General features: G+C 34.5%; 1 protein-coding gene across 6 annotated transcripts in view; it reads right to left on the bottom strand.

The window, feature by feature from the left end:
* TSC22D1 (TSC22 domain family member 1) overlaps window positions 1-18,559 on the bottom strand; it is a 154,239-nt gene that overhangs the window by 105,110 nt on the left and 30,570 nt on the right. Inside the window, exons 2-3 of one of the 6 annotated variants that reach the window (XR_006656654.3) lie at window positions 18,390-18,559; window positions 1-17,492 (exon numbers count right to left, since the gene is read on the bottom strand). The exon at window positions 1-17,492 is cut by the window's left edge and continues 15,592 nt beyond it. The exons of 1 other annotated variant lie outside the window; for it this stretch is intronic. Coding sequence is in view for 4 of the 5 variants with exons in the window: in XM_053916448.2 (XP_053772423.1) it covers window positions 18,291-18,546 (256 nt within the window). In the remaining variant the exon portion in view is untranslated. 4 more of the 6 variants (XM_045202346.3, XM_053916449.1, XM_053916448.2 and 1 more) reach the window with 4 other exon arrangements.

Genomic DNA, 18,559 nt, shown 5'->3' with positions numbered 1-18,559 from the left:
CTCTAATCACTGGGGCATACACCTGAAACTAATATATCATATGTCAACTGTAATAAAAAAATTACAAAGTGATCCTGGCCAAGTGGCTCAGTTAGTTGGAGCGTCATCCCACACACCAAAAAGTTGCAGGTTCAATCCCCAGTCAGGGCACATATGGGAAGTAATTGGTCTATGTTTCTCTCCAACTCCCATGCTCCCCCAATAAAATCAGTAAACATATCCTCAGGTGAGGATTAAAGACAGTAAATAAATAAGTAAATAAATAAATTATTTTTTTTAAAAAAAGATCAGTGGTTGCCAGGGATTGGGGTTGTAAGGAATGAATAGCTAGAGCAGAGCAATTTTTAAGGGCAGTGAAACTTTTCTATAAGAATATAATAGTGGATATATGACATTGTACACTTAGCAAAACCCACAGAATCACAAGACATGAAGACTGAACCCTAATGTAAACTATGGACTTGAATATATTAAAACTGATTAAACTATAATATGTACTAAACTAACGCAAAATACTAGTAGACAAAACAAGGGAAAAGAAATTAACATGGAAATTCTCTGTACTTTCTGCTGAATTTTTCTGTAATCCAAAAAACAGCTGAAAAAATAAAATCCAACAACAGTAAGACTAACTAATAATGAAGATTGTATATGGTAGGTGAAGAAGAGCCTGCTCCTTCTTCACATGAGATGAACAGTGGTGCTGCACTGAGACCAGGAAGATTAAGAAAAAAATAGTTCAGGGTTGCATATGTTAACTTTTTTTAATTATCCAAATGAGATATCAAAACTGGAGATGAGGAGGTGGCTGAAAAGGAGGTAAAAACTTAGAAAGAGTTAACAAAAGAAAAGTATTGAGTTGGCCAAAAAGTTCATTTGGCTTTTTCTGTAAGATGGCTCTAATAGCACTTAGTTATCTTTAACTTCATTTGAAACAGTTTTGTTAGGCCGTGTTGTGACAGCTGTCACATCAGCATGCATTTTAAAAATACACCAAAATTGGTGGACTTTTCTGTAGTCATTTTAACACTGAGGATGGAAGATACGCAATATTTTCAGCGTATTATGCTTTATTATTTCAAGAAAGGTAAAAAACACAACTAAAACACATAAAAAGATTTATGCAGGGTATGGAGGTTCTGTGACTGAAAGTGTCAAGTGGTTTGCGAATTTTCTTGGTACTATTGACATTTTGGCCAAATAATTATTTGCTGTAGGGCTGTCTTATGCATTGAAAGATGTTTAGCAGCACAGCTGTCCTCTACCCATTAGAAGCCAACAGTGGGAGATATCTGACATATTCAAATATCCAAATCAATAAAGTTATTGGTCCAAATGAAAAATGTGTCTTTTATTTTACAGAAAAAAACTAAATGAACTTTTTGGCCAACCAGCTGGCCAAAGGGAATGAATAAGATAACATCACTTAAGTGTAAAGGGAGAATTAGTCAAGGAAAAAGCTCAAGGACTGAGCACTGAACTACATTCCACAGTTGGATGAAAGAGTAAGACCAGCAACAGCAACTAAAAAGGCTGTGATGAAAACCAGAAGTCAGTCAAGAAAAAAACATTTCAGAAAGGAGTGTTCAACTACACTGAATTCTAAAATGTCAAGTAAGAAGGGGCAGATAAGTGTCCAATGGATATGGCAACGGGAAGCACCTAGATGACGGTGACAAAAACTGTCATAATGGTAACAGAAGCAAAACTGGAATAGATTGAAAAGTAAATAGAATTTGAGAATTATAACAACATGAGTAGACAATTCTTGGTAATAAAAGTGCATATTACAGTAGTTGGGTGTGGGGAAAGGGTCAGGGTGGTTTCCATTTCTTAAGAAGTTACACGACAGTATAATTAGATGGTGGCGGGAATGCTCTAGTAGAGAGGAAGATTTGCTCATAGACAAAATACTTAAGTCACTAATTCCTTGACAAAATACAAGAGATAGATCCAGGCTCTAGAGGACAATGAAAAATGTGCAACAGGATTAAATGAATCTAATTAAATAACTGCAATGGTTTAGAAGGCTCCCAGTAAAGAACCCTCACTTGTAAGTGTTAAGATTCAAACTAAATTGAACACAAATTCAAATATTTAAGAATGCATACTGGCCCTAGCCAGGTGGCTCAATCCATTGGAGCACAGTCCCATACATCAAAAGGTTACAGGTTCAATTCCTAGTCAGAGCATATCCTCCCTAGACTGTGGGTTCATCCCCAGTTGGGGTGCATATGGGAGGCAACCATCCCTCACATCAATGTTTCTCTCCTCTTTCTCTCTTTCCCCCTTCCTCTCTCTCTAAAATCAATAAACATATCCTCAGGTGAAGATTAAAAATAAAAATAAAAATAAAAATGCATATGACTCCTAGTTTCCAGTTCAACAAGGTGTTGCTCCCATGCACACAGTAAGAAAAAAGCTTAAAATTAAAAGCCAACAAGTCTTCTTAGATTCATCAGAGAACCAAATTTATAGTACAAACTGCCACCCCCAAAACTGAAGAACCAGGCAAACACAGAAAACCACAACTTACCACAAGCAAAAACCACCACAATAGCCAATAATACGTAGACAACTTGAAGGGAATTAAACAAATAGCACTGCATCAAATTAAAATTTTTTATACAGCAAAGGAAACCATCACCAAAGCAAAAAGACAACCTATGGAATGGGAGAGGATATTTGCCAATGTTATATCCAATTAGGTGCTAATATCCAAAATATATAAAGCACTCATAAAAATAAACACCAAAAAAATTCAATTAAAAATGGGCAGAGGACCTGAATAGACTTTTCTCAAAAGACATACATATAAACAATGGACATATGAAAATATGCTCAACATCACTAGTAATCAGGGAAACACAAATTAAAACCACAATGACATATCACCTCACACCTGTCAGCATGGCTAGCATCAATAAGTCAACAAACAACAACTTTGGCAAAGAAGTGGAGTAAAGAGAATCCTTGTGCCCTGTTGGTTGCAATGCAGATTGGCGCAGCCACTGTTGAAAACAGTATGGAGGTTCCTAGAAAATTAAAAATAGAACTATCTTATAACCCAGCAATCCCACTTTTGGGTGTTTACCCAAAAATGCATCCCTATGATCACTGCAGCATTATATAAAATAACCAATATCTGGAAGTAGCCTAAGTGCCCAACAACAGATTAGTGGATAAAGAAGATACAGTACATATATACAATGGAATATTACTCAGCCATAAAAAAGAACTAAGTCTGACCATTTGCAACAACACAAAGGGACCCACAGGTTATGATAAGTGAAAAAAGTCAGACAGAGAAGGACAAATAACATGATTTCACCAATATGTGGAATGCAAACAAAATAAAAAACAGAAGCAAACTCATAGATGCAGAGAACATTTTGGTGGGTCACCAAGAGGACGGGAGTTAGAAGGTAGGTGATCAAAAAGTACAAATTGCCAGTCATAAAAATAGTTATAGGGATATAAAGTACAGAATATGGAATACAGTCAATAATATTATAACCACCACGTATGGTGACAGATGAGTACTAGACTTTGAACAGTGATCACTTCATAAATTATATAAATGTTTAATCACTATGTTTTAAACCGGACACTAATGTAATACTGTATGTCAACTGTAATCAAAAAATTTATTTAAAAAGAAAAACTTAAAGGAAAATAACTGCTAGAAGCTTGAGAGATGAAAAACTCCTAGAAAACCCACCTAATGGGGCCTCCCACACTTTCACGAGTTTCATTCCCAGAAGCACCATCAGGTTCTGAAGGTAAAGAGAAAAAACTTCCTGCTGATTTTGGAGGCAAGACATGGGCAAGTAATCATTTTGAAATGTGCTCAGCACATGCAGCTCTCCTTAACAAAGGACTACCCTCAATAGTTACCCTCTGAAAACTATTTTATCAGAGGCTAACCAACATGAAACGTATAAAATTTAACAGAATGGAGAAAGGGAAATATTTAAATCAGGCCCCCTCTACACTTCCTGTCCCATAGAGGGTGGGGGAGGACATAAGGACACTTGGAAAAGTCAAAAGCCCAAAGCACAGTCCACTAAAAGACTGAGACCGAGTGACAGGACCACAAAACACTTTCCCTCCCTCCATACCTTACCACCACACCAACAGGTAATAACAACTACAGAATAGCAAGGCTCATATTCTATTTATAAAGGAGTCTCTAAGAAATCCCAGAGAGTGTAGGCCAAAAAAGGACACTGTAAGAAATTTTAGCCTCTGACACATACACCTACAGCAAGCAGTAAACAGACTAATACCTAGACCAATCAACTTAAACCTCATATATAGGTCTATTTGCCTACGTTCCTTTTATCCAATATATCATGTCTGCATTTAACAAAAGATTTCAAGGCATGCTAAAAGGCAGAAAATACTCAGAACTAAATTCAGATATGAAAGATATTTTAGAATTATTAGGCCAACAATTTCAAGTTGCTAATATGCTAAAAGCTCTGTTGAAAAAAGTGGATAGCATGCAAGAAGAGATGGGTAATGTAAACAAATGGAAAAATTCTAAGAATCAAAAGAATATGCAGTAAGACAAAAACAGGAACAAAAAAAAGTAATTTATTCCATGGGCTCACTGGACATTGTCTAAGAAAATATCAGTGATCTAAAAGATATGTCAACAGAAACTTACTAAACTGAAATGAACAAGAGAGAGAGAGAGAGAGAGAGAGAGAGATAGAATATCCAAAAACCGTGGGGCAATTTAAAAAGATTTAACATATGCATATGGGAATACCAGAAGGAGAAAGGAGAAAGCAACAGAAGAAATATTTTTTAAATCTTGCCCAAAATTTATTAACATATCTAGAAAGCTCAGACAACATGAAGCAGGATAAATACCAAAATATTTTATTTGTGCTTAGGCATATCATAATCAAACTGCAGAAAATTTTTTTTAAATATTGAAAGAAGCCAGAGTTATCAGTAGGGAAAGGAAAACCTTACCTATAGAGGAATAAGGCTGTTATATCAGACATTTCTTCAGAAACCATGTAAAAAAAAAGAGTGAAATAAAATATTTAAATTATTTTTTAAAAATTACCAATCTATAGAATCCTATATTCAGAAAATTTTCCTTCAAAAGTGAAGGAGGGAAAAACACCTTTCTCAAACAAAAATGGAGGAAATTTGTCACCAGTAGACCCGCCTTAAAAGAAAGGCTAAATAAGTTCTCCAGAGAAAAGGCCTACACAATTTCTTTCCAGGAGAGCATCAGAAAAGAAATACAAGAAGGCAAAATAAAACCTTTTATTTTTAAAATTTTAGATTGATCTAACAGAGTTTGTTCAAAATGACAGCAACAATACAATGGATGATTATAGCTTATGGAAAAGTGAAATAAAGATCAGCAATGTTATAAGGGATGGGAGGGAAGCAGTGGGAATACTGTGTTATCAGGAACCTACACTATCCATGAAGCAGTACCATGTTATTTGAACGTGGAGTCATTGCAAATGTGTATTACAAACTCTAGTGCAACAACTAAAATACTATTTTAGAAGTATAATTGATATGCTAAGAGAAGAAATAGAATTACATAAAATGTTCAATACCAGAGATGACAGTAAAGAGTATGACAAAATAAATTTTGTAAGTACATGGGCAATCAATAGAAAAGATTCATATGAATACAATAGCAATAATCACTTTAAATGTAAATGGTTAAAATCTATCAATTTAAATACAAAGACTATAAAGTGTATAAAAACCCAAGACTAAACTAGAAGTTGTCCACATGAAATCCACTTTAAATATAAAGTTAAACGTAAAGGCATAAAGAAAGATATACCATGATAACACTAATCAAAAGAAAGCTAGAATAACAATACTAATTTCAGGAAAAGCACACTTCAGAACAAGAAAAAGTTATCAGATGTAAAGAGGGGCATTACATAATGATGGTCTCGATTCTCTATGAATGTATAACAATCCTTAATAAGTATTTACTTAACAACAGAGGCTTAATATATGTAAGGCAAAAATGGATAGAACTAAAATGAGAAGTTGATGAATCCACTATTATACTTAAAGACTTTAATACTGCTCTATCAGTAAATGACAGATCCAGCAGGCAGAAAATCAGAAAGAACATTTTGCAGCTGAACAACACTATCAATACACTGGATCCAACTGACATCTAAACAATATTTCATCCATATTTCTTCTCAAGCTCACACGGAACACTGACCAAAATTAAGGGCCATAAAACAAACAAAATTTTAAAGAACAGAAATCATACAAAGTATGCTCTCAGACCACAATGAAAATAAATTAAAATTCAATAACAAATACCGTATTATTTGCAGATAGATTGAAAAACCCAAAATGTTGGAGATTAAACAGCATACTTGTAAAACACATGGTAGAAAAAAGTCTCAAGAGAAACTTTTAAAAATATCAATGTAAAAGAAAATGAAAATATAACATCAAAATTCTGGGATACAGCAAAAGTGCTTTGAAAGAGCAAAATAAACCTAAGGCAAAAACAAAAGAAATAAAAATTAGAATAGAAATCAATGAAACTAAAAACTGTAAAATACAGAAAAATCAACAACGCCAAAACCTCATTATTATACCAATAAAATTGATAAATCACTAGCCAGGCCATCAAATAAAAAGAAACGAGATGTAAACAACCAATATCACAAATGAAAGAAGTCATCACTACTGATTCCATGGACATAAAAAAGATAATTCAGCCCATTATGAATCACCCTATTCCCCCAAATTTAGTATCTTTAATGAAATGGTTCAAATCCTTAAATGATACAATCTACCAAAACATACCCAAGAAAAACAAACTGCATAGGCATATACCTACTGAAGAATTTGAATCAATAATTAATAACCTTCCCAAAGAGAAAGCACCAAGCCTAGGCAGTGTCACCAAATATTTATAAAATGATAAATGCTACCAAATACTTAATGAACTCTAGCAAACATATAATACAATGATACCAATTTTCCACAATCTTTCGGAAAATGCAAACAGAATAATTCCTAACTCATTCAATGAGAAAACAGAATCAAAATAACACATGATAAGGAAATTAAACACCAATATCTCTCATTAACACTGATATAAGTATCTTTGACAGAAATTAACATCCAATTTTGTATAAAATCAAATCCAATAATGTGTAAAAATATTATATGCCATGACCACTTTGATATATTCTACATCTGCAAGGCTGGTTCAACATTCAAAGATCAATTCACATAATCCATCACATCAACAGGCCAAAGAAAAACCGTATGATCATATCAATACATTCAGAAAAAGCAATTGAGAAGAATTCCAGTCAAGATGGCAGCATAAACATGGCTCACCTCCTCACAAAACCACATCAAAATTACAACTAAAATATAGAACCTTATCATACAGAACTATCAGGAATCGGGTTGAATGAAGTCTAACAATTACAACATTAAAGAAACCACATCCACTCAGACGGATAGAAGAGGTGGAAAAACGGAACAAGCTAGTCCCACACCCACGTGTGATGGATAAAAATCCGGGAGCGATATCTCAGGAGATAGGAGTCCCAGTCCCACAACAGGCCCCTCAAACCAGGGTTCCAGTGCCTGGAAGATAAGACCCCATAACTTCCGGCTGCAAAACACAGCAGGGACTGAGTCAGTGGAAGAAACTTATGGAGTCCCAAGAAGTTCCTCTAAAAGAACCCACAGACTTATTCTGACTCACTCCCTCGGAGCTCGGCACCAGGGTAGGAGTTTGAAAGCATTAGTGGCATACAGGAAGGAAGTGAAGTGTTTGGCATCAAAGAGCTGGAGGACGGCTTCCTCTCATGCAGAAAGATGGCCAGAGGCCATTTTTCCTTTATTGAACATTCCTGCCACAAGCCACAGAGCCACCAGGCTGGTGCCATATCTGAGGCTCCATCAACTTGGCTAACACTGTTTGCCCCACCATGGAGATCCAGAGACTTCATCCCACTCAACTTACGGGCCCACCCAGCTGCTTTTCCATCTGAGTGGCTGGTCTTGGCTCATGCTTCAAACAAGCAACAGCAAGCCTCAGTGAGCCCCTAACCACCATACCTCTTGCTGAATGGTCCCAGGCCCAGCAGTAGCAGCAGCCAGCCTAGATTCAAAGCTTGGCTTTACCTGGGAATCTCCAAGCCCAGCATAAGTAGCAGCCATATGCAGATTACTTTATAGCTCAGACAGGGTGGCCCCAGACAAAACAGGTTGGGGCTGACCTTGACCTGCATCACCTGGGAAACCCAAGAGCCTATGCACCCAGTGGACAGCTACACACCATGATGAAACACCACCACCCTTCCCCTGCACAGCTGATCCTCCACATAGGATGGTGGTCAGCCGTCACAGCCAGTCCTTGCAGTTGACTAGCCTGGGTACATCCCTCCCACTGACTTACCAATAGCAAGCAAGGCTCAACTACAAGAGGAGGGTGTACTCAGCCCACATGGAGGGCGTACCCTGAGTACCCAGCTTGGGTGATAGGGAAGGCTGTGCCACTGGACACTACAGGACATCTACTACATGAGGCTACACTACCAAGACAGAGTCAAAGCAGCTCTACCTAATAAATAGAAACAAAGACAGGGAGGCTGCCAAAACGAGGTGACAGAGAAATATGGCCCAAATGAAAGAACACATCAAAACTCCAGAAAAAGAACTAAACAAAAAGGAGATAAGCAATCTATCAGTTCAAAACACTGGTTATAAGGATGCTCAAGAAAATTAGTGAGGACCTCAGCAGCATAAAAAAGATCCAGTCAGAAATGAAGGATACACAAATTGAAACAAAGAACAATTTACAGGGTAACAGAAGAGTGGATGAAACTGAGAATCAATGATTTGGAATATAAGGAAGCAAAACATAGTCAATCAGAACAAGAACAAAATAGAATCCAAAATAAGGAGGATAGTGTAAGCAGCTTCTGGGACAACTTCAAGAGGTCCAACATTCGAATCCTAGGGGTGCCAGAAAGAGAAGAGAAAGAGCAAGAAATTGGAAATCTATTTGAAAAAATAATAAAAGAAAACTTCCCTAATTTGGTGAGGGACCTACAGCCTAAATATCTCTTCCCAGCAAGGATATCTTTTAGACTCAAAGATCAGATAAAGAACTTCCCAGACAAGATAAAACTAAAGGAGTTCATCATCACCAAGTCAATATTATACGAAATGTTAAAGGGACTTATTTAAGAAAAAGATGATCAAAACTATGAACAATAAAATGGCAACAAACACATACATATCAACAATTGAGTCTAATAAACACACTAAGCAAAGAACAGAGACAGAATCATGGCCACTGAGAGCATTTTGATGGTTGCCAGATTGGAGGATGTCATGGGGGAAAGGTGAAGAGGTGAGGGAATTAAAAAGTACAAATATGTAGTTACAGAATAGCCATGTTAAGTACAGAATAGGAAAATGGAGTAGCCAAAGAACCTATAGACATGACCCATGGACATGAACAATGGTGTGGGGATTGCCTGAGGGAGGGAGGGGTGCTGGGTGTAGGAGGCAAAGGGGGAAAAATTGGGACAACTGTATTAACATAATCAATAAAATGTTTTAAAATAAGCATTTGAAAAAGCCAACCATCTACTTATGATTAAAAATAAAACTGTACAGAAACTAGAATCCAGGGGTAACTTCCTCAAGATGATTAAGAATATCTACGAAAAAACCTATAGCTAACATCATACTTATTGGTGAGACACTGGATGCTTACCCCCTAGTACCGGGAACAAGAGAAGAAAACCAACAAAGCTGTCTTTACAAATCCCTAAGAAGAAGAACCACCCCCTCTCCCCGCAAGATACAGGTAATGTTAATTGTTTCCCTATATACTAGCAGTGAACAAGTGGGATTTGGAATTAAAAATACACAATTTACATTAGCACCCCCAAAATGAAATATTTAGGTATTGCTTTAACAAAATATGTACAAAGATGTATGTGAGGAAAATACTACAAGATGTTCATGAAAAATCACAGATCTAAATAAAGGGAGAGATATTTCATGTTCATAGTTAGGAATACTAAATACTATTAGAAGTCAGTTTTTCCCAAATTGATCTTTAGATCAATTGCAACCCCAATCAAAATCCCAGAAAGTTATTTTGTAGATGAAGACAAACTGATTCTAAAGGCTATATGATCTCAGAAAGTTATTTTGTAGATGAAGACAAACTGATTCTAAAGGCTATATGAAAAGGCAAAAGACCCAAAATAGCCAGCAAAATACTGAAGAACAAAGTCAGAGGAATAACACTACCCAATTTTAAGACTTACCAAAAAGCTACAGTATTCAAGACATGTTATTGGCAAAAGAATAGAATGGCCAATGGAATGTAATAAAAAGCCCAGAAACAGACTTATACAAATATAGTCAACTCATCTTTGAAAAAGCAAAGAAAAATCAAAGGAGAAAGGACATTCTTTTCAACAAATGGTGTTAGAACTGGACACACACAAAAAAACACCTTACACTTTCAAAAAAGTTAAAATGAACCATAGACCTAAATGTAAAATTTAAAACTGTAGAAGTTTCAAAATATAACATAAGAAAATCTAAGTGACCATAGGTTGGTTTGGTGATGACTTTTCAGATACAACACCAAAAGCATGAGCCATTCAAGTTTATTAAGTGGACTTGATTAACATTTTAAACTGCTCCATAAGGCAGCACACTACAGGGAGAGAACATGAAAAAACAAGCTGCAGCCTATTTGCAAAATGATTATATGTTAAAGGACTGGCATCCAAAAATATACCAAAAAAACCCCAATTCTTACAAACTCAGTAAGAAGACAAACAACTGATTTTTAAAATGGGCAAAAGATTTGGACACCTGGACAAAGATAATACACAAAAACAAAGGTATTGTGTATTGCTAGGTGAAAGAAGCCAGTGTAAAAAGGTTACAAAGCCACAGAGCTGGCAGGCCGGTGGTGCTGTATCTGAGGCTCCATCAACTTGCCTAACACTGTTTGCCCCACCCTGGAGATCCAGAGACTTCATCCCACTCAACTTATGGGCCCACCCATAACATTTTAGAAGTGGGAAAATTATAGACACAGAAAAAAACTATTGGTTACCAGGAATGGGGAGATAGGGAAGGGATGAACAGGTGGAGCACAATCTATTTGTAGGTCAGTGAAACTTCTATTATGACCTTATAACTGTGATGCAATCAATAGTATGTATTTGGCATAGCATGACACAGAGTGAACCCTAATGTAAACTAGTTCTAATAGTGATGTATCAATATTAGTTCATTACTTGTAACAAATGTGCCACAGAAAAGCAAGATGTTAGTAATAGTGTAAAGTATCAGAGGAGACACCAGGTATTCATGAAGGGGAGAACTCTGTATTGTTCTGGCGTATTTTTCTGTAAAACTAAAATTTTTAAAATAAAAAAAGTTGGTTAAGACATGCATACTAAGTAATACATCCCTTTTATCTATTTTAAACACTGAGTTCTATATGCAATTTTCTTGAGAGTATGCACTCTTTTGGGCAAAGATGTCCAGCAATCAGTGGTGCAAGAGAATTCTTTAGATTTTGAGATTCTTCAAATGCCACCTTTGTTTCTTACTGATTATGTGCCCTTGGTCAGGTTTTGTCACCTCTGAGTTTCACTATCTTTATGTGTAAAATAGAAAAATTACTTTTCTCACAGGTCAGCTGGATTTAGATAAATATTTGTAAAACACCTACTCAAAGGTGCATAGAGTAGGCATGTAAATGTTTGTTCTTTTGTCATTTACCCTAAAATTCTTTCTAATTCAGGTAAAGTAGAAGACACCCTACACATCAAGCCAGTGCTTCTCAAACAAAGGTACTTGTACCCTAAGAGGTATACACAACTATTAAACAAACAACTTGTGTCCTCCTGGAACTCAATTTAAAATTTGAGAGAAAAACATAAATACCTAACGGATAATTTAAAAGTTATACCAAAACAACATTGCTATAGCAGAGTATTTGCACTATTTTTCAAGAGGCAACATAAAAACTATGCTTGCATTATAACTTAGGCCACGCCCTCAGGTTTTAGGGCTACTTCATCATCTTCTGCTGTTTGGTATATATTCCAAACTTTTCCACTAAAGCACTGCCTTTCATTTCTAATTTTGTTACTAAACTGAAGTTCCTTTTCTTCTCAATGTGAACAGTCTAGTTCCAGTGGGCCTGGTTACCCTTAAATTATCAAGGAGAACCTGATAAAATAACATTTTACATTACAAAGGTTATTTAATGTGGAATTTACAGTTAAGAGTCAGAACTCAGCAAATAAATAATTGAAATGAAAATCGTAGTTTTTTTACTAGGATTTCTCAAGCTCTTATCTATACCTTGAGTCAATGTTTTTCTTTTCCACTAAACTGTGAACATTAGCCTTTGCATAAACACACTACTAACCTAATTTTTAGAAAAACAAAATATTTTACATATCACTATGTAATTCCTTTTAGTCAACAGAATATCAACATGAATAAAATTAAGCATCCTCATGAGTAAATATGAAAGGACAAACAAAGTGGCATGAGTATCCCAGAGCCAAACACAGGGTAAGCATACCTGTACTGACTTGGTTCAGTGTCATGCATTAAGGAAAACAATGATAAACTGAAGCACATTCAGAGAAGATCTACAAAACTCATAAGGATCTGAAAACCATACTAACGTGAATAAGAGCAAGAAAATAGAGGTGCTTAATTTGTAGGGGGAAAAAAAACTTGGCTTGGAACTGATGAGGTCTAACAGCCATGTTATAAGTTCTGAAGGCTGTCATATTTGAAGAAAATCAGACTTGCTGTTTTCTAGAAATAGGATCTACATGAGAAGGCAGTAAAACACAGTTAAGTACAGGTCTCTGAGCTTGCAAAAGCAGCTTGAGTACTACAGACATTTTATCAATTATGTGATAGTAGAAATATATGTGCTATTCCTGGATACCAGTTATCTTCCATATAATATGAGGGTGCTAAGCTAAATTATTTCTAAGGTAATTTTCAAATAAAAAATGACATAAAAGCAAATTCTGGATCAACTTAACATTAGAGCATCGTGAACATGAAACCAGCTACCTTATCAAGTAGTAAGTTCTCTCACTAGTTGAAGTCATCATCGTTTGCTCCTAAAGGTAAAAAGTGGAATAGACAGCAAGCCATTTTAAGTAAAAGCCAAATACTCACAAGCTGGTGTTCTTACAAAGATAGGATGGAATATTATAGTTGCCATCTACTGAGTAAATTATACTAGTAATTTAATTCTAGGAAAAAACCTAATCATTTTTCTAGCTCATCTGTATTGAAGACTGCGTTTTCCTGTTTCTATATATACTAAATATGCTAAGCCTTGACTCATTGAACCTGCTTAATATTCCTTAGACAATAACAGTATACCTTTCTTTTCTGAATGATTTTATCTACTAACCAACAATATTATTACTTAACCCATAAGATTCCCAAGTTACAATGTTTAAGTGAATGTTTATAAAACTTGAATTTCTCAACACCAAAGTAAAAATTACTCAGTATAGCTACTGTTTTCTATGTTCTAGGTATCATTTAATAAAAATAGGCACTTACAGCAAAAATGAAGCCAGGCAATAAACTCATGGAATAAGTACTCAACTTTCCATGCAAAGTACAATATTTTAATAGTGTGCAGGACCTAAGAAATACTAAATTAAATAAAGATCATAAACACTGAGAGTGTAAGGGTAGGAGATGCCTTGGAATATAGGAGGTCAAACACACAAAGGGTGCAATGGCCCTGGATGTATGTTTCTAAATGTACTCCAAAATCACACAAAACCAATTTGTGGTTTATCCATTTCTCTTCTCTGGAAGAGATTTTTTAGGGAAAATTATTTCCCAAATTCTACATCTACCTGAAAATCCAAGGATATCTGTCGTGGTTCACTTATCATCAGACATTACATTGAACACATTTTGAACATTTTTCTACCTATGACATATCTTACCTCTTGAGTAGACATCCCTTGATCATAATTCCTGAAAACTCCGATGCATATTTATTTCAAAGTTCCCTAACTGCAGTAATCTAATTACCTTAGATGTACATATTAGTTGAAAAAAACTTTAGAGCACCTATGTGCTTACTCCTGGAAATACCAATCTTTCACATTTTAGAACTATATTAAATTGAAGTCTGTTTAGGAAATAAAAAATATCTGAATAAAAAGAAAGCAAGGAATTGCTTAGGACACTTAAGCACAGACATTTTGCTCAACTGTTTCAATGCAGCACAGTAAAATCAGATCTGTGCACATATTTACAATAAACTATGTCACATTATATCATGTACTTTTTAAAAATGAAGCTATTTTAAAAAACTGTTTCCTCACTAAAGAAAAAAATGTATACAATAGTTAATCCAATTAACAATGATGAACCAATAAGCTTATGTTCTTGTACTTCAAAGCTATAAAGGTAACCCATGTTCGAAATTCTGTAATATTTTTATTTTAAAGCTACTGATGGTGTAGAGAAGAGCCCATGTAATAAAAATTAATTAAAGTATTTAAAACTCTCATTTCACCATTATTTTATAATGTTTGAAGTTTCTGGTGTAAGCTTTTATTAACCTTTCACATTCCTCCTTTTCATACACATATAGTTGAAGACAAATTTTTTGTATTCAGGTAACATACAGCCTTCCATTGAAGTATTATTGTCTGTAAACCTTTTTGTAGCTTTAACTCAAAACAAAATTTTATCCAGAGAATCCTTACTCATCTTTCCAAACTTACCAGACTAATAAAGCCAAGAAAAAAAATTAATTTCCCTTCCCACCTCCCCAAATATAGTAGCTATTCTAAGTTATAATTCCCTTTACTAATTTCTTTAGAGTATACTTTCTTTGAGAAGTCAAATTACTTCATTCAACCCACTGTCATTAATTCAACTTTTATTTATTGCCCAGGACCCCATCATCTTTATTTTTTAATCTTTAGAGGCTATTTCTTATTAAGTTTTCTTCAAATCAAAAGGGAAATCCTCTTGCTTCTAGCAGACTCTGCATAGAAAAGGGAAATTGTTCCAGGGGCTTCAATTAAGTTTAGGTAGCTATAAAAACCAGAATCATTAAAACCAAATTTTATCCTTTTCCATGTTGTCTTGATATCAAGTTAAAAGCAAGAGATTCCTAAATCAGTATTTCACCGTCTACAATTATTTGTTCAAGCAGAACACTAAAATATAAAACAGTTCTCTTCTCCTGTTAACAGCTATTATAAATTAGGTAGTCTCTAATCAGCCATTATTTTCAAATGTGTTTTCCTGGGTATAGAAGTTGTCGTTTGCATGCTATATTATGAGATATTATATTTTTATCAATCTTGCTTTTAAAAGATTTAACCATATTACTCCTAAGGTGTGTAATTTTGACTCAAAACCAAGAGTTTTCATGGTTTGCAAAATTGACATAAAAATGGTATCTAAAAATCCAATTCTTGAAACAAAACTAAGATGAAGCTAATCATGAAAATGCAAAAATAAGACTAAACACATCAACTATTTCATAAATTTGGCACTGGGTGACCCAGTAAAGAATCATTTTAATTTAACAGTTTAAAAACTGTTTTCTCAAAAAAGGTTAACATACACTAGGACAGGATATATATTCAGAAATACTTAAGAGAAAGACACATAAAATTAATATACACTTAAAAATATTGTTGTAGTTTTCAATTTCTACTCCTGAAACAAAAATAAGCCATTTATCAGTAAGTGCATTTTTTTTCATGGAGAAAATATTTATTAGTTTTCAAATGATCACATAATACAAATATTACAGTCATTCTAGAAAAAAATTAGCTTGTATTAATATTCATAAAATAAACACTGAAAAATATAGAATTGCATGACACAAAATATTTAAAAATCTGAAAGAAAAATATATTAAAATAAAAGTTTATATAAACAAATCATTTCACATTAATACACAAAATGTTTCACTTTTAAATAGTTTTTAGTTGAAAGAAGGGAATAGAAATGCACTTACATTTCTTTTGCACACTTTAAGGAACAGAGCTAAAATTTAATCAAAGCATATGATTAAGAGATTAAATCACTTTTCATCTTTCAAAACTGAAACAAAAGGCTATATAATCTCACAGGCCATAAACTAGTTCAAAGACTAACTTAATTTCCAAGAAATTTCACTTTCAATTCCCCTGAGTTCTTTCTAAGATGTTGAGTATTATTTTTTAAATTTATGTGTTTGTAAAAACTGTCTTACTAACATTTAACAAAACAAACCAAGCATTAAAAGCTGTAATCATTTATGAAAATTCAGAGCTCTCTAAAGAAATTTTAGTTTAAATTGATCTTTTAAGCTTACTTTTAAGTACTTTACAAAAGTGTATTTATAATTAATGAGAAAAAAAAAGCTCTAATAGATAGCCAAGAAAAAGTAAAGGCCAGGTTATAATTTAGCAAATGTTTCTAGATGCCTAAAATATGTTAGATGCTTCTATATTAATAATTCTACAATTTCTATTAAAATTTATACCAAATAAAACAAACTGGCAACATCGGGTAATTTTTAAAAACTTCTTTAATAGCTTTCACTGGCCAGTTAGTAGATACCAAAAAGAGAAATAGAAAAATTTTGATAACTATTACCCTCAAATGATAGTTCGGGTAATTACCTTGCAACAATTACATATGCTATTAATTGACTTTGTTTCAGTATCATTCAAATTTTACTATGCCTTCAATGCAGGACAATACCTCAAGTTTAACAGGTATTTACTACTTTAGAAGAAGGAGTAAGCTACTTTCATCTCAAAAGATGTCTCTTCTACTTCTATACCGAAATCACTGTTTATTTGACAAATGAGAACAAGGCTCAAGACCAGAAAAAGATAAGCTAAGAGTGCTGCCCTAATTTTAAAAGTAATTTGGAAGTAATTAAGCATCCTTTATTTCTAGTTCCTTTCATTTTCAGGTAACAAAAAACAGTTTCAGTAAGTTTTTGGATCTCCTATACTAAAAAAAAAAGTTTTCCTGCTTGATTAAGGTGATTTCAATCCCACAAATCTTTTAAGTGAAACAGATACAGAGAGCTGCTTTTAAAAGAAAGGAGTCTCTCATGCTTCCTCTATTTCAGTCTTCTGAATAGAAAGGAATATTTTCATGGCCATGTAAAATTCCAATCTGAAAAAATTATTTCATTATTTGAGCCTTTCCATTTCCAGACCAAGAGTACACCAAAATAAATGTTAAAGTTTATAAATGACAAGATCAGGTGGCTCTCTCATCCTTGTGTCTTCTAGATATATTGCATGGCTCCGTTCACCACTGCCTTCCAAACTGCAGGTGCTGCATGTGTGACAGATATCATCCATGAAGGCTCTGCTAGAAGAGTTCCTTTTGCTGAAGAAGTATGATGTTTACCAGTTGAAAGAAATCTGGGCAATTAGAGAACAAATAAACCAGTCTCCCATTATCAAGATACCTGGAGTCACAGAAGGAATCCACCAAGGAAAAATGAAAACTTGCCAAAGGTACCAAGTTTACGTTCTACCCATTGTAGATGATAAGAATTTCCTGGAATCAAAATCCTACCCTTGGCATCAAAGAAACTAAGAGAAAACCATTTTAATGCCATGGGGAAAATCTAGGACAAGGCTTTTGTCACAAATAACATTATTCCTAACTAAGGACTGGAAAACTACTTCTGAATATATTTAACATAGCTTTCAGGAATATTATACCCTAAAACTTACATTCATTCATATTATCTTATTAAAGAATGAAGCCTACATTTGACAGTAAAACCGTAACAGTACTATCAATGTATCTGCTAATATGAAGTCCTAAGGTTTTAGGTAGGAAAAAGACCAAAAATTTCTCACAGGATAATTTCTCAATTACAGGGTAGGATAATACCTGGACATCAGACTTTATAAGTTAGGAGAGTTCAGATGTCCAGCTTGCCCAAAGATGAAATACAGAAACTTCTCAATTACTGGAATATAAACCAGCAACTTAGAAGTCCACTAGTACCATTAAAGGCTAAAATGGGCAAGTATATTCTTTTTTTATACGTACTGTGAACTACACAAGTATTCACCAAATCAAGTGCCCCAAATTAAGCACTGCTTTAATTATCTGGAGAGAAAATTAAATAAATTTAGGTCTTTTTTTTTTAATGGGCACTAGTTAGCATTCTTAGAAAATCAAACAGATTGTAGCCCTGCTCAGCTCTAATATGAACCCAAGGAGTTTACCAATAGAATTAAATGGGCAAAGGAAGGACACTCCAATCTATAAATAAACCCAAGTAAATAATGGAAAGCACCCACTTGTTTATTATCCTTTCCCACTCTCTCCAGAAGCTGGATATTCTGCCTCCAAGGGTTCAGTGGAGAAAGTGGACCCCTGACGTCAAAAGCTCTCCGTGGTCTTGGCTGTATCTGTGGTTCTAGGATCACTCCTTGCACCTCTGGTAGGAGAGAAGCACTGAAATAGAGAG

This window comes from Desmodus rotundus, chromosome 13 (genome assembly GCF_022682495.2).
Source record: "Desmodus rotundus isolate HL8 chromosome 13, HLdesRot8A.1, whole genome shotgun sequence".
In the NCBI taxonomy this organism is placed as follows: Eukaryota; Metazoa; Chordata; class Mammalia; order Chiroptera; family Phyllostomidae; genus Desmodus; species Desmodus rotundus.
This window is presented reverse-complemented; position numbering and strand designations above follow the sequence as displayed.